This window comes from Podarcis melisellensis (assembly GCF_964234715.1).
Source record: "Podarcis melisellensis genome assembly, chromosome: 4".
Lineage (NCBI taxonomy): Eukaryota > Metazoa > Chordata > Lepidosauria > Squamata > Lacertidae > Podarcis > Podarcis melisellensis.
In genome coordinates this window covers 100,954,125-100,982,090 of record NC_138531.1, presented here as the reverse complement: position 1 = coordinate 100,982,090, position 27,966 = coordinate 100,954,125, and the positions used below count along the sequence as shown (strand labels likewise).

The following is a 27,966-nucleotide window of genomic DNA, read 5'->3' as shown; positions in this document are numbered from 1 at the left end:
CTATTTGCGCAGAAACGAATACCCATAATTAAAATGCAGATTAAAATAAGCACCCATAATTAAAATGTGCAGCAAAGCAACCGTATTAAAACAACACCACAATGTACAGGAAGGAAACAACAGAGCATTGTGTAGCAGATCATATTTCTGCTGTCTCAGAGGAGGACATTTCCCTTTTTCTTTTAGGGTCCAGTGTGCTTTGAAGATGTCGCTGTTCGTTTCACGGACGAGGAGTGGGCGTTGCTGGATCCTGACCAGAGAGCTCTGCATAAGGACGTCATGGAGGAGAATCGTGGGATCGTGGCCTCTCTTGGTAAGGCTCCCTGTGGGAACGTTATAGCTGCCTGGAAATTCAAAAAATACATCTATGTGACCAACCTCATATATTTTCACAGAGCTCAACCGTGGCCCCTATAACTCCTGGGAACCTAACACCCCCACAATAAACAGTAAATTACAGTTTTTCCTTTGAACAATCTTCCTCAAATTATTCCTTTTTCTGCCATGATTGTGTTAGGATATTGATGTTCCATTCCACCTAAACAGATGTGTAGAGCTATTGCATGTCACATGTCTGTTTACATTCAAGCACAGCTTGCTGGGAACTTCCGTTTGTGTATAGCTTTTGCCTCATGCTTCCTGCTCTCAGACATGAAGGAGAGCAGACATGTTTTTCTTTGTCTTGATCTATGCTGAATAAACTGCTTGTAAATATGCTTTACATATGCCTGTGTCCACCCTTCTGTCATGAAGAGTTAATTACTCTGCTGATTAGAGGGTCTCCAGCTTCTGAAGAGTTCTGAAGCTGCGGGTCGCTGTTTGATGCTGTTCCGAGGACCGGAGTTTGCCCGGTTACCAGCCAGTGTGCTGGAGCCAGCTGGGGGCCTGCCTAATGCCCCCGTTTCCCTTCGACACATCCCAAGAGATTGGGCTGGTCTGAACTTCAGAGGCCATCTGATTTATTGCTAAAACAACAAACTTGGACGGAGCTCCTCTACTCATCGTCCTCCCCACAAGATGGAGTTGCCCAGACTGAGCTCCTCCCCCTTCCCCAGCACGGAAGCCCCCACCTTCTCTTCCAGTATCTTTTGCGCTCAGATCCTAGGAGATTTGGCAGAGAATGCTTCCTGCATTCCAGCGTCTGACTCACTCCTGTAGCTCTCACACAGCTGTCTGTCACTCTCTCTCTCTTTTCCTTCTCCCCTTTGTTCAGAGCTCAGATGACAGTTCCTCTCCCCCTCCTCTCTGCCTTCCGCTGCTAACTCTCCTCTCCCTAGGCCTGCTTCTTCTCTGGCTGGCAGCACCTGAGCTTCGCTGACAGTCCTCTCTTTGGTCAACCCAAGGAGCAAAAACAAAAACCTGAAGCTACTCCCTAACAATTCTGAAGCTGACATTTAAGTGTTAGTTTCTGTTTCCCTCACTGAGCAGCAGCTGCAAGTCATGGGACTATGTTTCCATTCCACAGTCAAGTTACTGTTGGGTTCCCACGGGAAAGGGAGACTGGGTGTGACCTTCACTGGTTTCCTGTTTCTTTGTTCTGTCGTTTCATTGAGAGTTGCTCTCTGCTTCTCACAGAGACAAGATGTATATTTGTATGCTCTCAGCATAGTTCAGGAATAAATCTGAAATTATTAACAGCCAGAGTCGTCTCACATTTGTGGGAAAGACCAAGCCATAACAAGGACTGACATTGGCGATGGAGGGGATGCCATGATGATGATGATGATGATGATGATGATGAAACAATGGTACCTCGGTTTACAAACTTAATCTTTTCCGGAACAGGACTGTTCTTAAATCAAGGTACCACTGTAGTAATAATAATAATTTTTATTTCTACCCTGCCCATCTGGCTGGGTTGCCCCAGCCACTCTGGGCGGCTTCCAACACATATATACCGTATTTTTCGCTCTATAACACGCACCTGACCATAACACGCACATCGTTTTTAGAGGAGGAAAACAAGGGAAAAAACATTCTGAATGAAACAGTGGATGTATCATTTTTGTGCTTCATGCTGTGGCCACAGACATGTGATCTGATGGTGAATTTGGGGTGACCCAATGCAAAAATCCTGAGGATCCATGTGGATCCATGCTTTTTAACCACGTTTTTGCACCATTGCAGCCCCAGGCAACAGTGGGTACGTGATTTTTGGGGGGCAGGCTGTAGCCATGGACATGCTATGTGATCTGATGGTGAATTTGGGCTGACCCAATGCAAAGATCCTGAGGATCCATGTGGATCCATGCTTTTTAACCACATTTTAAGTGGGGAGGGAAGGAAAAACACAGAAGGGACAAGGAGCAGGAGAGGGGTGTGCAGAGAAGCAGCTGGCTAAGAATGCAGGAGAGGGGTAGGGAGGAAAGGAAGGCAAAAGTTTTCCCTCACCTACCCACCCAAGCCAGCCAGCTCGCGCTCTCTCTCTCTCTCCCCCTCCTGCATGTTTCAGCTTTCCCCTCTGCTTGCTTGGAGGGGAGGGGCTTTCCCTGCTCTTTGTTCCATTTGAGCAAACACAGCAAGGAAACAGAGGTAGGTGGGCAGTAAGACCCTGAGGCAGAATGCTGGAAAGCAGCAGCTTCCTCTTTTCAAGTTTCCCTTCTAGGAGACTCGCGGTTTGATTTTTGCCTGCTTTTTTTTGCCTCCCCTTGCACTATTTGGCTCCAGGGACCACACATTCGCTCTATAACACGCACAGACATTTCCCCTTCCTTTTTAGGAGAAAAAATCTGCGTGTTATAGAAGGAAAAATACGGTAATCATGAAACATAAATAACACTAATCTGATTCCATATAAAAAGAACATGAACTTTAAAATGAACAACTTCTACTAGTGGCCAAAATTTTGGAAACCTTTTGTGAAAAGTGTATTTCTGAGGTTTGATGGCTCATAACACCACTTTTGTGTGGAGTAATACCATAAAATTATATAGCAACTGAAAGATAATTTAATGAAGAAAGTAATGCAATGACTTTTATGAAGGAGTATTTATTAGAACAGCAGTCATAAAGTGAAAACGTGAAACCTTTGGTAACCATTGGTAACCTTTAGCTTTAATTACGGCCTTACAACGCCTTCCCATGAAGTTTTTAGTTCTGCAGTTCCCATGAAGTTTTTAGTTCGGCTTTATTGCAGGGTTGCCTTTGATTAACAAGTTTCTTTAGTCGGCCCGATAGATTTCCGATTGGGTTAAAGTTTGAGCTATTCCCAGGACATTCCGGCAGTGAAATATCATTATCTTGAATGCACCTTTTGCACACAGCAGCAACACGACATAGAGCTGAATCCTGTTGAAAATATATAAATGCTCTGGTATCAGCCCCATTGTTCCACTGTCCAGTTAACATGGGTTTCATCTTTTCAACCTTTGCTTGAGAGATAACAATGGCTTTTTCCTTAGAACTCTAACATTTAGACCAGTCCTTGCACTCAACTTCACATTACATGGCTCCATGTCATCTTGTATACACCCAGATGATTTTCTTCTGTCATGTAGGCACAGTCTCTCCACTCGTCCATCGTCACTTGCCTTTGTGCACCTTTCCCTGCCTTAACAAGTCTGATTTTGTAGTGACTGAGTCTCCTTATACCTCTTCCAAAATATAGAAATGCCAGCTTTGGTTATGTTTCCCCCAGTCTCTCTTCTAATTTCTTCATAACTGTAGCCTTGTTCACTTAATAGTAAAATCTTACATCGCTTTTTGGGTGACCAGTCAACATTTTGTGCTATTTCTATAATTTTATTATGTTTTACAACGTAAGCAAATTGTGCTTCATTTTTCTGGTTATTTGGCTATAATGTTTGATAGAATACGGTATAATTAAACAAACTTTGTTGAATTGCATTCTTGATAAAATTATGTTTCCATTGATATATAATTTTATATTATTACTCCAAAAGAAGCGGTGTTTTGAGCCATCAAACCTCTGAAATACACTTTTCTCCAAAAAGCTTCTGCAATTTTGACCACTACTGTATATCAAACAAAGTAACATTCAACGACACGTCAGAATCTCATAATAAATATGTTGATTAATGACAAACAACACATGTAATGAACACACACCCAACTCCCTTCAGTTCTTCTCCATTTGTTCCTAAGGCTCTAATCCCTTTTTGTCTCCATTGCAGATTCTGATGAAATGGAAATTGAGAACAAAGGTGAACATGACAAAATCCCCAGACAGGAGAAGCCACATAAAAATTTGGAGTGTGGAGAAAGCTGCAGTCAGAGCTCCCATTCCACTTCCCATCAACAAAATGTCATTGGAAAGAAACTCTATCAGTGCATGGAATGTGGAAAGAGCTTCACTGAAAGCTCCTCTCATACTTCCCATCAAAGAATTCATACAGTGGAGAAACCCTATCAGTGTGTGGAATGTGGAAAGAGCTTCACTGATAGGTCCTCTCTCAATTCCCATCAAAGAATTCACACAGGGGAGAAACCCTATCAGTGCGGGGAATGTGGAAAGAGCTTCAGTCAGAGCTCTGATTTCACTTCCCATCAAAGAATTCACACAGGGGAGAAACCCTATCAGTGTGTGGAATGCGGAAAGAGCTTCACTCACAACCACAGTCTCACTTCCCATCAAAGAATTCATACAGGGGAAAAACCCTATCAGTGTGTGGTATGTGGAAAAAGCTTCACTCATAGCTCCTCTCTCACCTCCCATCAAAGAATTCACACAGGGGAGAAACCCTATCAGTGTGTGGTATGTGGAAAGAGCTTCACTCATAGCTCCTCTCTCACTTCCCATCAAAGAATTCACACAGGGGAGAAACCCTATCAGTGCGTGGAATGTGGAAAGAGCTTCAGGAAGGGCTCCAATCTCACTTCCCATAAAAGGATTCATAAAGGGGAGAAACCCTATCAATGTGTGGAATGTGGAAAGAGCTTCACTGAAAGCTCTACTCTCACTTATCATCAAAAAATTCATACAGGGGAGAAACCCTATCAGTGTGTGGAATGTGGAAAGAGCTTCACGCATAGCTTCTCTCTCACTTCCCATCAAAGAATTCATACAGGGGAGAAACCCTATCAGTGTGTGGAATGTGGAAAGAGCTTCAGTCGGAGCTCCCATCTCACTTTCCATCAAAGAATTCATACAGGGGAGAAACCCTATCAGTGTGTGGAATGTGGAAAGAGCTTCAGTCGGAGCTCCCATCTCACTTCCCATCACAGAATTCATACAGGGGAGAAACCCTACCAGTGTGTAGAATGTGGAAAGAGCTTCACTGAAAGCTCCTCTCTCACTTCCCATCAAAGAATTCATACAGGGGAGAAACCCTATCAATGTGCGAAATGTGGAAAGAGCTTCACTGATAGCTCCTCTGTCACTTCCCATCAAATAATTCATACAGGGGAGAAACCCTATCAGTGTGTAGAATGTGGAAAGAGCTTCAGTCAGAGCTCCCATCTCACTTCCCATCAAAGAATTCATACAGGGGAGAAACCCTATCAATGCGTGGAATGTGGAAAGAGCTTCACTGATAGATCCTCTCTCACTTCCCATCACAGAATTCATACAGGGGAGAAACCCTATCAGTGCGTGGAATGTGGAAAGAGCTTCAGGAAGGGCTCCCATCTCACTTCCCATCAAAGAATTCATACAGGGGAGAAACCCTATCAGTGCGTGGAATGTGGAAAGAGCTTCAGGAAGGGCTCCCATCTCACTTCCCATCAAAGAATTCATACAGGGGAGAAACCCTATCAGTGTGTGGAATGTGGAAAGACCTTCAATCAGAAATACAGTCTCACTTCTCATAAAAGAATCCATACAAAGGTCGGAAAAAAGATTATACAGCTTTTGGAGCCTGGCAAATCCGCATCCTTATAACCAGGCCTTTAGCTGATTGACACCTACTGCCCTTTTAACATGTGGTTTTTTGTGTGTTTTTATGTTGTAACATTCCTCAGACCTGTGGGTGTAGGGAATAGGTGCCAACTATTAAAGGCCTGGGGGTCTTTGCCCCCCCCAATAAAATATTTGAGGAGAACTTGCAGTTGGCCCCCCGATTTATGGCGGATGGAAGCTCTTTCGGCTGAAAGAGCCCTGGCACTTTCAAGATTGGGGTGATCGTGAGAGTGTCACAGAATCCCAAAAAATACCTCAGATTGAGCATTCTGAGAACCTGGTGTTCCGGCGGGTATCCTTAGCAACTCCCCTGCTCCCCAGTAAGCGCTAGTAAGAGCTCCGAGAGTGAGCGGGATTGGAGACAGTACTGTGGAATCAACTCGCTTCCTTCATTGCACGAAGCTCCAAAGTCCGGTGATCGTGAGCGACCAATTTCTCAGACTAAATTAAGATTGGAAAATTGTGAGTAAAAAGGGTTTGCATTTGGGCATTAAATTTGACTGGAAGGGATTTAATAACGGAGGTCAATCCCTTTCCGCTGAAGTGAAAGCGAAAGCTGTTACCGCTAACCAAAAAGGGGAGGTGTGAGGAGGTCAAGGAAACAAGCTAATGAGTTTAAAGTTATAAAAAATGGATTTGTTTTTAACTTCTTTTTTCTATTTTTTCGTTTTCTGTATTTTGTACTTTTCTTTTTCTTTCTCTTTTCTTTTTTATGCATTTTTGTATTTATGACTTTGTAAAATCTTAATAAATATTCATAAAAAACAAAAACGACACTCTGCGAGATTTCTTTACCTCGCAGGGGGTCAACCTGGCTTGTGTGATGGAGACCTGGGTGCGCGAAGGGGAAACTGTTACCTTACGAGAGATGGTGCCCCCGGGTTTCTCCGTCCTCCACCCGACACGGACTGTGGGCCGGGGGGAGGCATTATTAATCTGGGAAGATTGCTCTTTCAGGGCTCTACCATCGCCATTGATCCCCGGCATTGAATGTGTTGGCCTAGTGTGGGGCTCTGAGGTGAGCTTGGCTGTCTGGCTGGTGTACCGGCCACCTAGCGCACCAGCAGCCACCCTGTCAGGCCTGCTGGAGGCGGTGGCCAGCTGGGCCTTGGAGTTCCCTAACTTATTGGGGGACTTCAACATCCATGCTGATGCCACTCCCTCCTCACAGGCTCTGGACCTGGTATCTTCTATGGCGACACTAGGGCTCTCCCAGTTAGTTTCATGCCCCACAAATCAAGCAGGCCACACGCTGGATTTTATCTTTGGCGTAGGTATAGATGTGATCATGTCTCCTTCGATGAAGGTGCCATGGTCTGATCACTACGCTCTGAAAGCCAGGATTGACTTTCCACCCCCACCCTGCTTAGGTGGCCAGCCAATTTGGGCTCCCCGCAGAGGCTGATGGACCCTGATAGATTCCGTCAAGCCTTGCGGGACCTTGCTCCCCCTGGCAACTTATTGACTGAGCTTTTTGAGGGCTGGAATATCCAGCTCCTGGCAGCCATCGATGAGATCGCACCTAAGTGCCCTCTGCGACCTCGCAGAAACCGGGCTCCCTGGTTTACCGAGGAGCTCCGGAAAATGAAGCGGGACCTCAGACGGCTAGAGCGAGTATGGCGGGGTGCCCGTGACAGAGCCTCAAGAACATCTTATAGGGTTTTTATGAAAACCTATGAGATGGCAGTGAAGGCCGCTAAGAAGTCTTACTTCTTGGCCTCCATTGCATCCGCTAGTTCTCGCCCGGTGCATTCTTTTTAGTATAATTAGGTCTTTAACGTCCCTCGAAGGACAGCCAAATTTAAATAACAATCTGACACACAGCTGTGAGGCATTTGCGTGCTTTTTTGCGGAGAAGGTCCTGTTGCTCCGCTATGACCTCCCTGCCAATTTGGATACAATAAAGGAACTGGAGGCCACTCGACTGTCCTCTGGTCCAGGTATTGGACCACTTTGACTGGATATCCCCAGCCGCTGTGGACAGACTCCTCCGAGCTGGAAAGCACACCACCTGTTCTCTTGACCCGTGCCCGTCTTGGCTGATTAGAGCGTGTCCAGATGTGGTGCGGACCCCCCTGGGGGATATCATCAATTTGTCCCTTGGCACCGGGATATTCCCAGGGGAACTGAAGGAGGCAGTGGTGCGCCCGCTCTTAAAGAAAACATCATTAGATCCCTTAGATCTATCCAATTACCGCCCGGTTTCGAATCTTCCATTCTTGGGTAAGGTGATTGAGAGAGCGGTTGCTGAACAGCTTGGTAGGTTTCTGGATGAAACTTCAGCTCTGGATCCATTCCAGTCCGGCTTCTGCGCTGGTCATGGGACCGAGACGGCTCTGGTCGCCCTAACAGATTATCTCCGCAGGCAGCTGGATCGAGGCGGGTCGGGGCTGCTGATTCTTCTAGACCTGTCAACAGCCTTCGACATGGTCGATCACGAACTCCTGGACCACCGCCTTGCCAACGTGGGGATTCAGGGCACAGTCCTTCAATGGCTGCGCTCGTTTCTCTCTGGTCGGGAACAGAGGGTGGCGCTTGGGAGGGGAATTGTCATCGCGCCACTCCTTGGTGTGTGGAGTGCCTCAGGGTGCGATACTCTCCCCGATGCTTTTTAACATCTTTATGCGCCCCCTTGCCCAGCTTGTCCGGAGTTTGGGGCTGGGTTGCCATCAGTATGCCGATGACACCCAACTCTACCTGTTGATGGATGACCATCCAGACTCGGCCCCAGACACATTGACCAGATGTTTGGAAGCTGTGGCTGGATGGTTACGTGGGAGCCGGTTGAAGTGAAATCCTTCGAAGACAGAGGTCCACTGGCTGGGACGGGACGATATGAGATTGAGGGGGCAACTCCCATCTCTTGCGGGGGTGCAATTAGTGCCAGCATCGTCCGTTAAGAGTTTGGGTGTAATCTTCGATACCTCCCTCTCTATGGAGGCGCAGATTACAGCTATAACAAAGGCGGCATTTTTTCATCTCCGCCAAGCTAAGCAGTTGGCCCCTTATCTCTCTCGCCCTGACCCAGCCACTGTGATCCACGCGACGGTCACCTCCAGACTGGATTATTGTAATTCGCTGCCCTTGAGCCTGACCCAGAAACTCCAGCGGGTGCAGAATGCCGCGGCGAGACTCCTTATGGGGTCTTCGCTGCAAGATCACATTTATCCGGTACTATACCAGCTGCACTGGCTCCCGGTGGAGTACAGGATCAGGTTTAAGGTGCTGGTTTTAACCTTTAAAGTCCTATACGGCCTAGGACCCTCGTACCTATGGGACTGCCTCTCCTGGTATGCCCCACAGAGGAACCTACGGTCTGCAAATAAAAACATCCTCAAGGTCCCAGGCGTCAGAGAAGTTAGTCTGGCCTCAACTAGAGCCAGGGCCTTCTCGGCTGCGGCTCCAATCTGGTGGAACGCTCTGTCACAAGAGACCAGGGCCCTGCGGGACCTGACATCTTTCCGCAGGGCCTGCAAGACAGAGTTGTTCCACCAGGCCTTTGGTCAGGGCGCAGCCTGACTCCCTCCTCTGGCAACCTGCACAGAATTTTGTTTAATCGGTTGCCATTAATTTGATTTTAATTAATTTTTATAATGAAATGTTTTTAGAATGTTGGATTATTTGATTGATTATTTGATTGTTGTTAGCCGCCCTGAGCCCGGCTTCGGCTGGGGAGGGCGGGATATAAATTATTATTATTATTATTATTAAAAAGAATAAGACTTTGAAAGGGGGGAGCTGCTGAGCTGCCTTTTGCCGTCTGTGTACTAAAAACCTGTGGACTGAGTCTAGGTGAGCGGACCTTGAAACTGTGGAATAGTTATGGCTAATGATGTAGATAAGCCTGAGAAAAGCAAACCTAAAGATAGAAGAGGCTCTAAAGCACTAACTTTTGAAGAGTCAGTGATGCAAATGTTGACTGAAATAAAAATAGATGTAAGAGGAACCCAGCTATTAAGCCTGTTCTTTATTAACTGTTGCAAGAGGGTTCTCCACCCACAAGCAGGAGAGAGGAGGAGGACCCCAAGCCATGCATGACAGCCCTTCTATAGACATTTTTAATTGCCCGCCCTGGAGTCCAAGACCACCCCCAGATACATCATACATACATCACAGAAGGGGTGTAGCCCAAGACTACCCCCCAGATGCATCATACCTACGTCACAGAAAAAGCGGTCTACAACAGAAATCTGAGTGCGTTGTTTTTACCTTGTCTGCCAGGTTACCTGTAAATGGTCACTTGACTGGATTACCTGGGGAGCCTGGCCATTCTTTTATAATGATAATACTTAATTCCTGAGCCAAGTCACAGGCCCACTCTATTCACACCTTAAATGTGCCCTTAAGGCAGCATTTGTGAGGACAAAGACAACGGGGAGGTTTTTGCATTTCCTTCGACCTTGTAGAGAAATATTTGAGGTGAGTGAAAGAGTCAAAATGGCTTTAGGGCTTTTCCTGTGGGTTTTGGACATGTGGTTTATATATTTATATATGTATTTGCTTGGTACATTGAGGAACATTTATATAAAAGGTAAAGGTACCCCTGCCCGTACGGGCCAGTCTTGACAGACTCTGGGGTTGTGCGCCCATCTCACTTAAGAGGCCAGGGGCCAGCGCTGTCCGGAGACACTTCCGGGTCACGTGGCCAGCGTGACATCGCTGCTCTGGCGAGCCAGAGCCGCACACGGAAACGCCGTTTACCTTCCCGCTGGTAAGCGGTCCCTATTTATCTACTTGCACCCGGAGGTGCTTTCGAACTGCTAGGTTGGCAGGCGCTGGGACCGAGCAGCGGGAGCGCACCCCGCCGCAGGGATTCGAACCGCCGACCTTTCGATCGGCAAGTCCTAGGCGCTGAGGCTTTAACCCACAGCGCCACCTGCGTCCCAACATTTATATAATATATCCTAAAAAATTTTTTAAAAAATTAACCATTTCCCCCTTTAGGACTATATTTTTTTCTAAATAATAACAAATAATAACCTGGTTTGTTGTAAATGGATGCCTTCGTGTAAATCTTAAGAGACTTGCATGTCAGGCATCTTGAGAGCCAGTGTGGTGTAGTGGTTCAGAGCGGTGGACTTGTAATCTGGTGAACAGTGTTCGCTTCCCTGCTCCTCCACATGCAGCTGCTGGGTGACCTTGGGCCAGTCACACTTCTCTGAAGTCTCTCAGCCCCACTCACCTCACAGGGTGTTTGTTGTGGGGGAGGAAGGGGAAAGGAGAATGTTAGCCGCTTTGAGACTCCTTCGGGTAGTGATAAAGCGGGATATCAAATCCAAACTACTACTGCTCTTCTTCTTCTTCTTCTTCTTCTTCTTCTCCTCCTCCTCCTCCTCCTCCTCTTAAGGCTATTTGCAAGTGTAGCAGTGCACATAGCTGGACATAAGATATCACATAAAAAATAATACAGTTGAAGCGTAAGGTTCATAAATATGTAAGAAAAGACAGGCATATGTTCCTTTTTGTGTGTCTGTATATATGTGATTGAAACTTTAATCTATTTTACAAGGTTATATATATATATATATATATATATATATATATATATGCTTTCGTAGATTTTCACGGGTACAGGAATGCAGGTTTTGGTGTCCTCGGGTGTCTTCCCGTGTAAAAGTTGGGGTGTCTAGGCGACGTTTCGACGAGGTCTCACTCGTCATCTTCAGGCTGGTGCTTTCGGCTTCTTGTTACTGGAACAGAGCAGGATCTCAGTGGACAAACAAACAGACGAATAAATGCACGTATCGCAGAACACAAGAATGCCGTCAAAAAAGAAGAAAAAACTTCCTCTCTTTTCCAACACATGAAAGAAACAGGACACGAAATTAATTTTGCAGATTCCAAATTGCTCTTTAACATGGAACATCACCACAAGAGAATAATCATGGAAGCCATCGAGATAGAGAAACACCCTCACAACATGAACAAGCGTGACGACACATCCCGCTTGCCAGACATCTGGAAATTAGCCCTCCCCACAAAAACTGACACCAGATCCAGAGGAACACAGAACGCCATCACCAATCAACCACACCAGACCCAAACCCAGACCCTCTCCACAGATAAATTACAGACACCATCCAGTAGCCAAACCATGGTGGCACCTCCGGATGCTGCACCCCCCTGCAATCCCTACACAGATCTGGCTGACACAGGCCACAAAACCACAGCTCGCCCCTATACACGAAGCCAAGCCAGAGCACAACTAAGTGCAGTACAGCCATCTTCTCAGAAAAACTCTTCACAAAGTTCAAGAGGTCAAGACACAAAGACTTTAGCAACTAATCCACACCTAATGACCCACCTAAGTGGTACTCAGGATATCACTCAAGAAATCACTCAAGATATCCCTCAAGTAATTAAGGAACAAAAGAAGAAAAGGCACACTAGCCTGGGAACTTCCTCTCTGCCCAGAACATTGGAGGCTATACACCACACCCCCTCAACAGTATTTATAGGAACTCAAACACTGAGATCCTGCTCTGTTCCAGTAACAAGAAGCCGAAAGCACCAGCCTGAAGATGACGAGTGAGACCTCGTCGAAACGTCGCCTAGACACCCCAACTTTTACACGGGAAGACACCCGAGGACACCAAAACCTGCATATATATATATATATATATATATAGTATTGCAAGGATATTAATAAAGCTGGGGGGAGGGAAGCGTGAGGCAAGGGGGAGGTGGTGCCAGAATTTGGCATTGTCCAGGGCAGCACCACCATTTGAGATGCCACGATCCGCCATTGCTCTGACCTCTAGGGCAGTGTTTCCCAACCTTGGGCCTCCAGCTGTTTTTGGACTACAACTCCCATCATCCCTAGCTAGCAAGACCAATGGTCAGGGATGATGGGAATTGTAGTTCAAAAACAGCTGGAGGCACAAGGTTGGGAAACACTGCTCTAGGGTGTGTCCTTTTCTTACCCAGCACCCCAATATCTGTGCAACAAGAAACTCCAGGGGTGCTTCTCTTTACCCGGGGTTTAGTTTTCTGGGAACGAAGATTAGCAGAGACTGTGGAGTCTTCAGGATACCTGGTTTTATGTGCACATATATACAACCTGAGCATAGGATGGAGGGGCTCTTAGCACCCCCCCCCTTACAGATCTTGCTTCTGCATTAGGTTTCCCATAAAGCCCCAAGCCCAGCTTTGGAGTCTGGCACAGAGCAGGAAAGAATTTCAAGAGGGGCAAATCTAAGGTTCTGCACACGGAGATCAGATTCTATCCAATTCAGATTTCTTTGTGGGGCAGGTATAGGACCATGAGCACTCACCCCAATTTCTTAAAAGTCTTCCCACCACACTTTTCAATGCATTTACCCTTCATTTTCCAAACTGCAAAAAGGCCAGATTATTATTATTTTTTAAGTGGATTTCACAGTTGGGGATGTTTAGCCTGGAGAAGGGGAGACGGAGACATGACTTGAGAGCCGTCTTCAAATGCCTGAAGGGCTCCCACATGGAAGATGCAAGAAGCTTGCACCTGCTCCTGCTCTGAAGACAAGGACCCAAATGACTTGCGAGAAAGGAGATTCCAACTAAAGAACTGTTGTGCATCCATACGGCTATGGAAAGGGTGAATGTTTTCTAGAATTCTCAGGTGTCACCAGAAGAGGAAGCCGTTCTTTTCAGTTAAGTCTGTTATCAACTGCAGAGGATGATCAGCCTTGGGAGCCTCTTGGGGAGATGGAAGTGTTCAAAGGACTGAATCTACTTGCTCTGAGATGGGGGGACCTTCGGGCAAAGGCCAGCAGAGAAGGGAAGCTGTTGGCTGCTGGTTTCTGTTGCTCCCCACTTTCCTAAAGGGCGTAACATCGGCGGTCCTGCGGGAGGAAAGAGCATCTCAGAGTCAGGGGCCAGCCTGGGCCAAGGAGGCCCCCACTGCCCCCACCACAGAGTACCTGGCATCCCTTTACCATCTCTGATGCCATCAGGACACTTACGTTAAGCAGGAGAAGGAGGTGTGGAGAGTTGGGGGTCTCTGTCAGAGCAGATGATGGAAGTGCCACTTCAATTCCTGTGCGAGAGGCCCATGTTCAAGCCAGCAGGTCCACGAAGGGAAAGGAGGGAAAGAGAGAAGAGATTTTGAGTCCTGAGTGCAGTTGTGGAAGTGTGTGAAGAGGAAGAAGAAAGAGCCATGTCAAGAGAAGTCAAGACCAATGACAAACCTTCCTGTTCACCTCCTGTTCTTCCTTCAGGAGTGCCTCAAACCTCCTGCGGACTATTGCACTGCAGAGGTCGGAGGAGAAGTTTGTATTATGGGGCACTCGTCAAAACGCCCAAGGCACCCCAGGATGTCCTGGAAGAGAGCAGAGGAGGAAAGTCAGGTCCTTCCGGGGGCATCAGGAGGGCACCTCTGCCCTCCCCTGGCAGCTCCCTCCTGGGGTCCCTCACACAACCAGAATGGACTCTGCGGTGTGATTCTTGGGCAGCTGGATGGTCCAAAGGCCCCTCAGTGCTGCTGCCTCAAAGGAAAAGTAAAGAGGACTAAGGACAGACCTCCCTGTCCTCTCATTCTTTCCCTCTAGTTGGCCTGGAAAGCTGTGTGGAGAATTGTGAGGCCCATCTCTGAAGTGGAGACACCCTCCCCCCGCCCCCCAGCAGGCTCTGGAAGTGCCTCTTCAGTTCCTGCGGGAAAAGAGAGAAGAGAGGTTGAGTGCTGGGTTAAATCTAGCAAGGGTGTGAGAAGAAAGAGCTGAGCAAAGGGAAGTCAAGACAGAGGACATACTTCTCTGTCCTCCACCTTCTCAGCCCCTTTCAGCACTGCCTCAAACATCCTGTGCAGAATAGCACAGCGCATATCGGAGCTGAACTTTGGCCTCATGATGCTGCAGAGATGAAGGGGGGAGAGGGTTAGATGCTGCCTCCTCTGAGTCTCCCTTGCCCCCTTCTCCCTCCTGCCTGCTCTTCCCCACCCAGAGCTCCCCCTGGAGTTCTGTCCCCCACCCCCACAACCTCATCCATCCCCAACAAACCCCTCACCTCAGCTGGAGGAGGGCCAGGGCCAGGCTCAGTGATTGATCCCTGAAGCGCTCCAAGTGCCCCAAGATGTCCTGGAAGAGAGCAGAGGAGGAAAGCCAGCTCTTTCGGGGGGGGGCAGAGAACTGCACCCTGAGGTGTCCACACTTGCTCACCTATCACCATGGGCTCCTCCGGGACTTGCAGCGGGGCCACCCTGTTCCTCCGCCAGTAGCTGAACAGGGCCCTGAACCACCTGAACCTAGAAGAGAGGGGCGGGGTGGGGGGGAGAGAACGACTCAGGAGCCCCAATGGGGTGTGTGTGTTTGTATCTGTGCGGGGGGCTGAGATAGGAAGGTGGTGGAGTCTTCCTCGGAACCAGAGAGACCCCCATGAAGGGGGAGAAGGCTGATGGTGTTGGGCAGCTGGAGAGATGAAAGATGGAGCCAGGGAGAGGTGTAGTGGTTGGAGGGCTGGACTAGGAGGACCGGGGAGAGCAGGGTTCGAATCCCCACTCAGCCATGAAGCTCCCTGGTGGACCTTGGGCCAGCCTGGCCTACTTTGCAGGGCTGCTGGGAAGATAAAAATTGGTGGCAGGAAGAACCATGGAGGCCACTTTGAGCTCCTGGGAGGAAAGTGGGCTAGGGATGTCCTAATAAAAGCAGGGAAGAAATGGGGAAGGCAGGGAAAGAGTGTGGAGGAGCTGAGCTCTCAGAGAAGACGGGCTGGGTCAATTTCCAGAGAGCCAAGACTGTGCAGGGGACCCCAGGACTCACCCCCCCCAGGAGACCAAGAGAAAGGGAAAGAATCCTACTTACTCTTAGGATATAGTTCCCTTCCACCTTAAATGGTCAGGCATGATTGTTGTGTCTCACATGCCTGTTTACTCTCAGCACTGTTCTCTCTGGGAACTTCCATTTTGTATACAGCTTTTGTTCCGGCTCTTTTCCTGGACACGGATGCAAGCAGTCATGTTTTCCTTTGTTCTGATCTACGTTGAATAAAGCTGTAAATTTGCTCTCCTGTCTGAATCTTCCGTTGTGGAGACTGCTGAAAAGGGTGTGCACGAGTCTTGGAATGTGTCTGAGGCTCGTGTCTGAGGCTCGTGTCGCTAATTGACTGATGCTGTCCTACGGGAGACCGGGAGATCGTCCAGAGACGACGTGGAGGCCTGCCTGATGCCTTCGTCTCCCTGGCAGTATCCCAACACTTACAGCCTGCCCATTTCGTCCAGGAGGAAATCCCACCTTCCTCTCTAAACTAGCTGTCTAAAATGCCCATCCAAGCCTAACTCTGACCCCAACCCCAGCCCTAAGCCTAAGCCTAACCCTAACTACCCCTCTATGTACAAAATAAATATAAACAAAACGTGCACAAAATAAAATAAAAAATATTAAAATAAAGAACAATAAGATAAAAGTGTTAAAATACAAAACTAAAATAATAAATCAAATAAAAGTATGAAATGAAATGGGAAGCAAAATAAGAAACTGGAAAAAGAACAATAAACCGAACTCCTTCTCCAATCTCCGCCAACCGCCACCAACTCCTCTCTCCTCCACTTGCCTCCCTCCTAACCCACAATGGCCTCCTGCAAGTCGGTGGCTTTTAAGGGAGAAGCAAGAGAGGTCACAAAGGAGGGCGGGTCCTTGTCACCGTGGCAACCCCCTCCTACCTGGCCCCTCCCGAGAGGTGATGCTCCTCCTTCAGAACTCGGAGGCCCCTCCTGTTCCGCCTGCAGCTGGGCTGCATCTTCCTCTCACATCCTTCTTCCTGCAGCCCCATCTTCCAAAGGGAGGCCAGCCCCACATCCTCCCAGGCAGGGCAGGGGTCTCCATAGCGCAGGATTGGACCATGTGCTTTGCATGCAGGTCTTCAGTCCTGGGCGGCATCTAAGGGGGGGGCTGGGAATGTCTGCCCCCCCCATCCAAAACCCTGGAGAGCTGCTGCCAGTCAGTGCAGGTGCTGCTGAGGTCGATGGGTCACAGGACTGACCGTGTGCAAGGCAGCTTCCTAGGAATATTCCTCTTATGTTATAGAGCTGAAGAGGAGCAAGCTAAATAACTTCTGCACCAGACCGACCATCAATTCCTTTAGAAAGGGCCCACGAGTATCATGTACACTGAAACCAGCCCCACCGTAATGATGCCAATAACACTCAGCTCAATTTTTATTTTTATTTCATAAAATGTATACAACACTCGTCTGTGAAGGGAGAGGGGGGGGGACACACTCTGAAAACTGAAAGGACCAGATCTCGCAAGCAGAGCACCCGCTTTGTAGGCAGAAGGTTCAAAGTTCAATTCCTGGTGTCTTCCATTTGAAAAAGGATTCAAGAAGCAGGAGTTGGGGGGGGGGGGAACCCTGGAGTGTCAGAGGCAGAGGAAACACTGGACCCCGGTAGACAAATTCCCTGACCTCCAGTGTCCAAACATGCAAGCTGGATGAGGATGGAGAAAACTTAATCCATTCAAGAAGGAGATGTTCGTGGTGAGAAGCTCAGCTGGCGTGGAAGCTCCCAGGAGCAGATCTCGTCTGAAACCAATGAAAGTTCAGCTTCAGGGCTCCTAACCCTGGAGGGACCCCAGCAGTGACTTTAGGGCACATTGCTTACGATTGTTGGGTCTTGTAGACCCCGTATTTTTCGCTCCATAAGATGAACCTGATCATAAGACGCACCTAGTTTTTAGAGGAGGAAAACAAGAGAAAAAAATATTCTGAACGAAACAGTGGATGTATGATTTTTGTGGTTCATGCTGTGGCCAGAGATATGTGATCTGATGGTGAATTTGGAGTGACCCAATGCAAAAATCCTGTGGATCCATGTGGATCCATGCTTTGTAACCACGTTTTTGCTCCGTTGCGGTCCCATGCAACAGTGGGTGCGTGATTTTTTTGGTGCAGGCTGTAGCCATGGACATGCTATGTGATCTGATGGTGAATTTGGGGTGACCCAATGTAAAAATCCTGAGGATCTATGGACTTTTACCTCCCCCCCTCCCAGGCAGCCTCCGCTAGTGTCCCTTATCTCTCTTCCAATTCCACCGATCAGCTGTTTCCTTTCAACACTCCCTTCCCTCTTGTTTGCCTTTGTGTCTTTTCCTTAGCTGGAGCAGTTTTTTGCTCCTCCTTTTCTTCTAATTTCTCTCCTCATTGCTTTAGTCTTCCTGCCCCCCCCTGCAAGTTTGCTGTATTTAACCCCACCCCACCCCATCCCAGGCAGCCTCCTTTATCTCTAGTGTCCCTTATCTCTCTCTCCGATCAGCAAATGATCAACGGCTTTGTTTCAACAATCCGCTTCCCTCTTTCAAAAAAGAAAAAAAAGAAAAAGCATGATCTGCTTTTCGCCCCTGGGCAATTCGGCTACAGGGACCACGCACTCGCTCCATAAGACGCACAGACATTTCCCCTTACTTTTTAGGTAGAAAAAAGTGTGTCTTATGGAGCGAAAAATATAGTGAGTCGCAGGACTCAAGTGGATTGATTTTCTGTTGTGTATATTTCAACAATCCCAAAGTTTGAGAGTCTGTGGCACAGATGCTGTAAAGATATAGTGGCCTGCGATGGAACAAGCCCTCAGAAGAAGATAATAGCGGTTACCCAGACATCATTGCTGATGGCAAAGGGGTCCCCATCAGAGTTCAAGATTCAGGACCCCAGAAATGTAGGGTCACCACTGGAGGCTCCACCTGTTCTAGAGGGGACCTTGCCTTGGGGGATCATGGTGAGCTAGGGCAGTGTTTCCCAACCTTTTTTGGGCAAAGGCACACTTGTTTCATGAAAAAAATCTCGAGGCACACCACCATTAGAAAATGTTGTTGCCAAAGCGCGGCTACTGCAAAGAGTTTCCAAAACAAGGGCAAATTCTCAGTGCAAGAAGTGGGCGCTGCCAGGGGAAAGCTGGAATGGGGGGAAGGAAGGTTTCCCCGTTTATCCTCACCCTCACGGCCGCCAATAAATAAGCAGGTCACTCCGCATGCCAAAATGAACTAACCGCCTCGGAGCCAAAGATTTTGGAAAAGGCACATTAATTTTAAAGTTACTGTTCAAAATGAAATCGGAACAATTGTCTGTTCAGACAGCAACCCCGCTAAGGGAGGTTTCCACAAAAGGCGAGGGTGAGAGGGAAGAAATGTCAGCTTTTCTGGTTCTGCGCTGGGAGAGGGGAATCCAACGAGGGAGGGAAAATGGGGAGCGGAGGGCACCCGAAAAGACGCGCCGGGGATTTATTTTAATGTGGCTGCTCATAAATTAGCAAGCGTGGTTTGAGAAGCGCCAGGCTCTGCTCCCAAATATGCTGAGTAAGAGACATACATTACCCTGTGAGCCTTTTTCCTCGACGCGCAAGAGTTACCTCGCCCGGCAGAGCCGCCTCTTCGGAGCAGCCCCGGGTCGCCCGGCCTCCACCCGGCGCAACCTCGCCCGCCGCCGCCGCGCACCTCACTCTTCTGGTCCCGGAGCGAAGAGCAGCGCGCCCGAAGAGAAGCGGGGGGCCGCCTCCTCGTCGCCAAGCGCGCCCCGCCCCGCCGAGGGGAAAGCCGCCTCCTCCCGGCAGCAACTCCGGCGGCGGGTGGGGCTTACTCCCGAGGAAGTCTTTCCGTGAGGGGCGCGCGAGGCGCTCGTCCGGGAAGGGCCAAGCGGGAACGGGCGACTGGGTCGGTCAGGGCAGCCGAGCCCTCCGGCCACCCGCCTCACTTGGAGGCGCGGACGGGGCGCCGGGGCGAGTCCCCGCAGCCCCTCCCCGTCTGGCCCGGGAGGAGCTCTGCTGCCCAGCTGCTTCCTGCCCGCCCCTCGCCGGCCGCCACTCGGCCTGCGCACCCCGGTAAAGGCCGCCCGCCTCCCTCCCACGGCACACCAGGCAACGTCTCGCGGCACACTAGTGTGCCGCGGAACACCGGTTGGGAAACACTGAGCTAGGGATTGTTTTAGGGAGGCAGCTGTGATGAAAAGTGCCTTTCCCTGGAATCGTAGAGTTGGGAAGGGGGACCCGAGGGTCATCTAGTCCACCCCCCTCCCACAAGGCAGGAATCACAGCTAATGGCTCCCTGGCAGTACAGTTCCTGGGGGATTTATAAACGATATTTAATTAAACATTGTCCACAAGTGAAAACCTGGACATGTTTTGACCAAGCTCTGCAAGCTGCAAGTTAGACGAAGAATACATGAGACAAAACGAAAGCAGTGATAATAAAAGGGTGGGAGGAACCCTCAGAGCGGAGGTTGGGAGTCATATGGAGGAATTAAGAATTTGTGAATCAGGAAAAAGACTTAAACAACCTAAGTCTCTGTAAGGATTTGTGTATATATATTGGTATATATTGGTTTATTTGGAAAATTGTTTCTTTTGTGTTTTATTTGGAATGTATAATTTTTGTTGTGTTGGAAATCAATAAAAAGCATTAAAGGGGGGGGGCTCCCTGGCAGGTGGCCGTCCAACTTCTGCTTAAAAGCCTCCGAAGAAGGAGAGTCCATAACCTTCTGACCTGAGGCTGCAAGGCTGGGCCAGCTATGGCTATTCCTGGGAAAGGAGGACTCCTTCTGAACCCTGAGATAGATGCCTTGCTGGTTACAGCTGGGTTGGCTGAGATCAGACACCCCGCGTGGGGCTGTCTTGCTTGGCACCCCACTAGCCAATTCTCCGGAGGCTGGTTTTGTCCAAATGCAGAGTCACAAAACACAGGAGTTAAGTGGGGAATTGGCCTCTGGTCCTGCCAGGGGCTTTCCCAGGAGATTCATCTGCTTGGTCATTCTGTGGGACCGATGGAGGTGGCCTAGGTGGGCCTCCTTTGCTCTGCTCTAGCAGCCAGGCTCTTCAAATCATAGAATCATAGAGTTGGAAGGGTCCCCCAGAGGTCCTCTAGTCCAGCTCTTCTTGGCTAACCTGGTGAGCTCCAGATCTTGTTGGACTCCAACTCCCATCAGCCCCACCAAGCATGGCCCAATGGGAGCTGGAGTCCAATGAACGCAGCGCAGAGCACAGGTTCCCCTGGTTAGCAGCCTAACGCAGACCCTCCAACATTTCTCCAATGAAAATAGGGGTGCCCTGTTCCATAATAATAATAATAACATTTATACCTCGGCTCCTAACATATATAAGAAACACAATAAAACATCAAGCATTAAAAATCTTCCCTAGACAGGGCCGCCTTCAGATGTCTTCCAGAGGTTGTCTAGTTACTTATTTACTTGGCTTGGGGGTCGCATGACTCCATACCCTCCAACATTTCTCCAATGAGAATAGGGACCTCCTAAAGGAAAGTGGGACATTCTGGGATCAAATCATAAACCGGGACGTCTGCTGTAAATCCAAGACTGTTCCTGGAAAATAGGGGTGATTGGAGGGTCTGTTAACGCCATTTATGTAAATTGCTACTGCAACAGCAAAGGAATAATGGGGTGAGATGCCATGGAGCTCTTGCCAGCAACACACTCTGGGTTTAGAAAGCGGCTTATTTGCAGCCACTGCCCCTCTTGGCTCTTAACTCAAGCAAAGACTAACGTTCTCTCTCAGCCGCACTCGATTTGCTCCTGTTTTGCTTCCCCAGGAGCGGACTATGTGAAGGACGGGAGAGAGGCAGAGGTTTGATCCTAGAGATCAGAGGAGGTCTGGAGGTCCCAGGGTGCCAGCAAGGAGGAGGGAACCCCAGAGAAAGAAGGACATTTGGACACTGGCAGAGAGATGGCTGTGACTTGCACCTGTCAATATAAGAAAAAAAGGAGGGGACTTTAGCATACTTTTAATAGCATGAGTGTCTGGGGTGGGGTGTGGGGAGAGAATTATCAGCTACTCCCTCACCTGAGTTGGTCCGGCATCTTGGGGGCTTGCACTTTTTCTCTGCAAAGAGCAAAGCAAAGATAGTTATAAGCAAGTCATTCATAGAATCATAGCATTGCAGAGTTGAAAGGGACTCCTCAGGGTCATCTAGTCCAGCCCCCCAGCAATGCAGGAATCTCGACTAAAGATCCCCTGACAGAGGGGCATCCGACCTCTGCTTAACAACCTCCAAGGAAGGAGAGTCCACCTTCGTTATTCAGAACAGAGGTTTGCACAACCCACCAATAAAATGCAAAACAGCAACAATTAATTGCACAGTTTTGCAAAATCCATTTAGCATGGTTTAGTTTAAGTCAACAAAATGCACAAGCTTGATTCAGGGGTACCAGCTTGTCAAAGTCTGATAGTTCATTTAAACCTCCAGCACATCCCCCAGCCACCTCCTTCCCTCAAAGAGCCCAGCTAGGTAATATTTGGGAATCACTGGTCTAGTGTTCCCCAAACAAGGACAGTTACCTGCTTTCTGGAAACACTGACATTACAAAACATCATGGGTGCCATTACTGAGCAGCTCAAGAAATTTAGACTGGGACACAGAATATGTCCCTCTTCCCCACCCTGCAGAGCTAGGGGGATCTCTACATTGCAGATAATAACATGTTTAGTGCCTTTCTAAGGGAGGGGTTACCAAGGCTGGGGTGGCTAAGGATAAAATGCTCCCCCTGCGATTTCATCAGGGTTGACACGTTGTAGAGTTCAGCTGTGGTCTTCCCCCAAATTTTGACTGGATCATCTGAATAGGTTTGTACACATCCAGGCACTCAAGGGTTGTGATATTTGCTATCCAAAATCCCCACTCCCTTTAGATTGGCTTGCTGAATGACCTGGAGGTTTCCATTTTTCTTTTGTTCCAGATGCAGCTTGGCTGGCTGTCTTGAGCCACCTGCGCTGTTTGGATTACATAGAAAGGAGAATGTGGCGACCTTGCACATCTATGGGTGCTATATAGGGGGTTATTATTTTTTTAACTCTGTTGCTCCCCAGCAATAGGACTGTTACCTTTCACAAAGACACAGTTGTGGACGCTGGAGTCTTCGAGGGAGAGGAGCTGGATGTAAGTCGTCTCCTTGGCTTTGGTGAAGTTGGCCACCTTGAACTTCTCAAAGGGGGGGATGAGGACCTCTTCCTCGCCAGGGAAGAAGGAGAAGTTCTTGATGTTGACCCCATAGCAGGTCTCGATGGTGAAGAAGGTGTCCGTGCCGAACTGCAGGGCGCTCTCGTTCTTCAGCGACGAGGACGTGAAGTGTCCAAAGCGGACTGCCTTGAGGCGCTCGGAGATGAAGCGAACGTTTCGCACCCCGCGGTACACCTTTTGGCACCTGGGGTGAGAGGTGGTCCCCAAGGCGTGGAGGGCCCTGGTCAGGAGGAAGTGAAGGGTCTTGAAGTTGAAGTTGTTGAGGTAAGAGTCTCTCGTGCGCCCGGCTTCCCTCACGGCTGCGTTGAAATCCCTGTGGAGGCGCCCTTGGATGGTGTAAGCCATGATGGCGATGACGTACTCGGGCTTGAGCCCTGCGGGCAAAGGGGTTTTCCTCCCCTCCCACTGGGAGGAGGCCTCTTCCCAGGCCTCGGCGTAGACTCTGTTTTGGGCGAACTCCGTGCGGTTCAGCTCGGCCAGCTCAGCCTCCATCTGCTCCGCACATCCCTTGTACTGGTCATCGAAAGAGGTCAAGGCCATGTCGAGTGGGGACACTTTGATGGGGAAGAGGTCTCTCCTTTGAATGGGGAAACAGAGGACCTGGAGCAGAAAGGAATGTTAATTGCTTAATTGTACATCAAAATGGAAAATAGCTCTGTATGTGTATTGCTAAAGGGAACACGGAAAATTCCATTGACGCTAAGTAAGATATCTCTGGTACCTAACAGGTTGAAAATCAGCTGAGAATGTCTCCCTGCTACTCTCTCACGTGATGTTTAACTTTAGACCACACGAGTAAGATATTCAGTTGCAAATCTCCATTTTAAGGGAGTGGTCTTTGTTCTCAAACCACCAAAACAAAAGGGTGTACTAGTGATGATTCTTTCTAGGAGGGAACAGCCTCAGGCTGGAATGGCGTCTGTGTGGAGTGAAAGAGTTTTGATTCCAGTTCTGTTTGGAGTAATTTTACATTTCTAAGGAGCTGAACCTGGGCTTGAAAAGCACATGATTTTATGCAACTATTTGGATGTATCACTATTGTTTTAAGTCTGCTTTGAAGAGTAAAGCTCTGTGAGTAAAGCTTTGAAGCCATATTTTTGGTCTGGATCATTTTTTATTTCCAAGAAGAGTCAGTTTTTATTCATCCTATTGCTTCCATAGGTGCAGTACTAATAACCACAGTAAGGAATACGCGAGGAGATGGCTTGAGGAGGCTGATGGGCAGAAGTGTGTATGTGTCTTGATTTTTAATTCCCACTGCTTGCACCCTCTTCATACCTGAAGGTCTCCTGGGAATATTCCCACCAGGTGAAGCAGCAGGATCACAGAGAAAGAGGCCATCTTCACCGCCCTCTCCTTTGAAAACAAAACAAAAGAAGCAAGTTTTTCTCTCCAGCCTGGATATCTCACAGCCGTGTCTTGACACTTGACACTTGGGAGTTCACAGATCTGGTGAATTCAAGGTAAGGTTCAAGCTTTTGATTTGCATCAAAACAAAAACAAACTTTGCCTTCCTCCCAAACCACAAAGGCGGGGGGGGGGACACCCCAAATTACGAGCCTAAAAGCATGTTTCGTTAACTTTGGCTGTCGAGGTATTGCAGCCAATATTTTCAGTCCTTTATATAGCACAATTGCCAAGGGAGGAGAGGAAAAGCAACAGGCAGATTGCTTTGTGGAGCAAATGTGGTTTCTGCTGCTCCAGAGGGTAGGAACCGAGCCGCTGGATTCAAATGGCAAAGAAAGGAGAGTCTGACTGAGCACTAGGGATAACTTTCTGAGATCTCATCCACATTTCTGCTCAAAGCATACTTCCTAGGCCTGGGTCTGAGAGGTTCTCCTTTTGCCTTGCTGCTTTCCCCAGGAAAACGTATTGTTTCCTTCTGAATCATAACAAAGGTCAGCTGGGCTTTCTGCAGTTTGACATTTGTTCCGATTCTGTGGTAAACAGCAGATTTTCCCAGTGAAAGTGGCAGATCAAAAGTGAAACCTCTCAGATCCGTGCCTAAGAAAGTACAGAAGTGTGGTTGAATCCCAAGTGATGTTCATGTTGGGAGCAGACTCCAAAGAAGTGTTTTTTAAGGATTGCCACCTGTCAGGGATCATTGAGTTGCGATTCCTGCCTTGCAGGGGACTGGACTAGATGACCCTTGATGTTATGTAGTGAAGTTTCACCCTGGGCCAGCAGGGGGATACTGTATATAGTTTTCACTCAGGTCTGTAGATAGTTTTCACTCAGGTCCACGTCAGTTATTTTAGGCGGGAACTCTGGGCTGTTGTTGTTACAATGTTGACAGCCGGCTGCCTATAAAAGCAGGCCGGCTGAGCTGTTTGCAGTCAGTTCTATTCCAGCTTACAAAATAAAGAGCTACTTGGAGAAATCGCTGTGTCGTCGGCTATGTCAACCCACAACTTAACACTTGATATCCCTTCCAACTCTGCAGCTCTGTGATTCTAGGCTGCTCAATCTGCTCCCAGCATAAGATTTTGCCCCCACGATGCCCCCAAAGAACAGGGTCATTGGTTAGAATTTCTATTCTGTAATAAAGGTAAAGGGGCCCCTGACCATTAGGTCCAGTCGTGGCCAACTCTGGGGTTGCAGCACTCATCTCACTTTATTGGCCGAGGGAGCCAGTGTACAGCTTCCAGGTCATGTGGTCAGCATGACTAAGCCACTTCTGGCAAATAAGAGCAGCACCTGGAAACGCCGTTTACCTTCCCACCGGAGCAGGACCTATTTATCTACTTGCCCTTTGAAGTGCTTTCGAACTGCTAGGTTGGCAGGAGCAGGGACCGAGCAACAGGAGCTCACCCCGTCACGGGGATTTGAACCGCCGACCTTCTGATCGGCAAGTCCTAGGCTCAGTGGTTTAACCCACAGCATATGCAAATAGAAGTGTGCAGGGAAACAATTCAGAAGCAGAGAATTGCAGCTCCTGACAGAGGTGCCTCTGGGCTCAGTATCCTGCAGGAGGGATTCAAGTGCATACCAGAAAAACAACAAATCCACTTCTTCTTTTTTGCAATTTGGAAAGCAGTAGGGTAAATGTACTGAGATCAACAAATGGCACGCCGGAAGGCAGGGAGACATTCTGCAAGCAACCCAAGATGAATGCAGAGCGAATGCTCATGGTCATTATAACTGCCTTGCCAAGAAATCAGAACAAATGCTCTGTAAGAAATCAATAAATCTGGATATAATCTAACTTCCATGTGAGCATTGGGCAGAAGTATCAGGATGAAGGCTCAGTAAACAGCTCATCTGAAATAACCTGCAGCGTCATCCACCCAGTTTTATGGAGTTCAGGGCAGGGATGAAACATAGAATTGTAGACTTGGAAGGAACCCCAAGGGCATCTAGCCCAACCCGCTGCAAGGCCAAAAGCTCGGCTTCAAAGAGCAAGAAATTGTTCTTACACTGGGTTCAAAGAAGCAGCAATCCCTTGACTTCTCTCTCTCTCACCATCAGAAAATAAAACGGTCAGACTTATCTGTGGCCCCGTTCCCGCTCTGCAGCCGCTTCTCGCGCCCGGGTGGCTCCTCTCAGCTGTGGGACGCCGTTCTCTGGACGTGACAGGTGGCAAAGGGGCTTTTTATAGAACCCACTGGAAATCCCCACCAGCGCTGCTCACCCTTGAGCTATTAATATTCAAGAACCCTCCAACAATTTTGCTCGCATTGAATGCATTGGGTGGTATTCATAGAACTGTGGCATGGGCAGGGGGACACTGAGAGTCATCTAGTCCAGCCCCTGGCACTGCAGGAATCTCAGCTCAAGGATCCCTGGCAGAATCAACAGAGTTTTACTCAGAGCAAATGAATGGACCTGAACTTCATTAATTTTGGTGGGTCTACCCTGAGTAAAACAGAGCTGAATACCAAGGGTAAATAATATAGTCAGGCATCCCTCTCAAATACAGGGCAGGGTAAAAGGAAAAGGTAAAGGACCCCTGGATGGTTAAGTCCAGTCAAAGGCGACTATGGGGTTGCGGCACTCATCGCACTTTCAGGCCGAGGGAGCCGGCGTTTGTCCACAGACAGCTTTCCGGGTCATGTGGCCAGCAGGACTAAACCGCTACTGGTGCAACAGGACACTGTGGCAGAAGCCAGAGCGCACGGAAACACCATTTCCCGCCGGAGTGGTACCTATTTATCTACTTGCACTTTGATGTGCTTTCAAACTGCTAGGTTCGCAGGAGCTGGGACAGAGCAACGGGGATTCGAACCACCAACCTTCCGATCAGCAAGCTCAAGAGGCTCAGTGGTTTAGACCACGGTGCCACCCACTACAGGGCAGGGGCTCCTTCTGGGTCAACATGTTGAGAGAAAGTCCTGGATCAACCAGTTGGTTGGCATCTGTCTGTCTCGGGAGACAATGGAGGAGTGCGCCTTGCAGGTGAAGTCAAATTGCTGGAGAGTTGCAGCGCCTGCTGTGGCTGTAGAAACCGATACGGGAGAGAGAGATGTTTTGTTGCAGCTGGGGCAGATGGAGGTGTCCGGTTGTGCTGCTGCAGATGCGGCAGGGGGTTTCTCCTCTCTGCACTCCCCCCAGAGGTCATTCCTCCTTTGGTCACTGTTGTGGGTTAACTGGGAGCTGCCCAGCTTAAGGGTAACTGACCAGTGAGACAGGATGATCTCTCCCACCAACAAAGGCAACCCGCAGCACTCATACCGGAGGCCAATCAGGTTGCGTTTATAACTCATTTTTGCTGCGTTAACAGCACCCAAATGACCCCTCTGGGGCACAAACCTGGGCAGTGTTTCTGGAGGTCCTGGGCTGCCAACCCCCTAATTACACAAGAGCTATAGGCTGACAGGCAAACGAGAGAGCTCAGCAGATCACTGAGATCCTCTGACGGGGGCCTTCTGGTGGTTCCCCATGCAGCCCCTGAGGTTCACTTGGCCTCCACTAGGGACCAAACCTTTAACATGGCAGGCTGTGTCCTGTGGAACTCCCTGCCAATAGACCTTCAGCAAGAAGCATCCTTGTCTTTCTTCAGACGCCTTCTGAAAACTGTACAGGCCTTCACCGTATGAATTTTTCTTTAAACCAATCAGAATTTACCAGTGTTTTAAATTACCGGTATGTTTTGTTGTATTTTGTCTGCTTAGCCACCTCTTTTTTTTTTTTTTAATGAAAGAGCGGATTGCAAATTTCCAGATAAATAAATTAAAAGCAGGT

General features: G+C 48.6%; 2 protein-coding genes and 1 long non-coding RNA gene across 8 annotated transcripts in view; 2 read left to right on the top strand and 1 right to left on the bottom strand.

The window, feature by feature from the left end:
- The window catches only part of ART1 (ADP-ribosyltransferase 1), a 122,424-nt gene extending 96,089 nt beyond the window's left edge, over window positions 1-26,335 (bottom strand). The window contains exons 1-5 of one of the 6 annotated variants that reach the window (XR_014168028.1): window positions 26,248-26,335; window positions 24,064-24,141; window positions 22,650-23,385; window positions 21,612-21,650; window positions 21,081-21,511 (exon numbers count right to left, since the gene is read on the bottom strand). Coding sequence is in view for 5 of the 6 variants with exons in the window: in XM_081910066.1 (XP_081766192.1) it covers window positions 21,411-21,511; window positions 21,612-21,650; window positions 22,650-23,385; window positions 24,064-24,141; window positions 26,248-26,250 (957 nt within the window). In the remaining variant the exon portion in view is untranslated. Of the gene's footprint in view, window positions 1-20,869; window positions 21,512-21,611; window positions 21,651-22,649; window positions 23,386-24,063; window positions 24,934-26,201 lie in introns of those variants that run through there. The other 5 variants (XM_081910068.1, XM_081910066.1, XM_081910070.1 and 2 more) reach the window with 5 other exon arrangements.
- On the top strand, window positions 95-5,977 carry LOC309369152 (uncharacterized protein). Its single transcript, XM_081909885.1, has 2 exons — window positions 95-313; window positions 4,134-5,977. Exons 1-2 carry the CDS (start codon window positions 280-282, stop codon window positions 5,837-5,839), a joined length of 1,740 nt encoding a protein of 579 aa, XP_081766011.1. The 5' UTR covers window positions 95-279; the 3' UTR covers window positions 5,840-5,977.
- On the top strand, window positions 1,898-2,677 carry LOC309369410. Its single transcript, XR_014168105.1, has 2 exons — window positions 1,898-2,319; window positions 2,355-2,677. It is a non-coding gene; the product is annotated as an uncharacterized lncRNA (long non-coding RNA).
- Window positions 26,336-27,966: the final 1,631 nt, after the last annotated feature.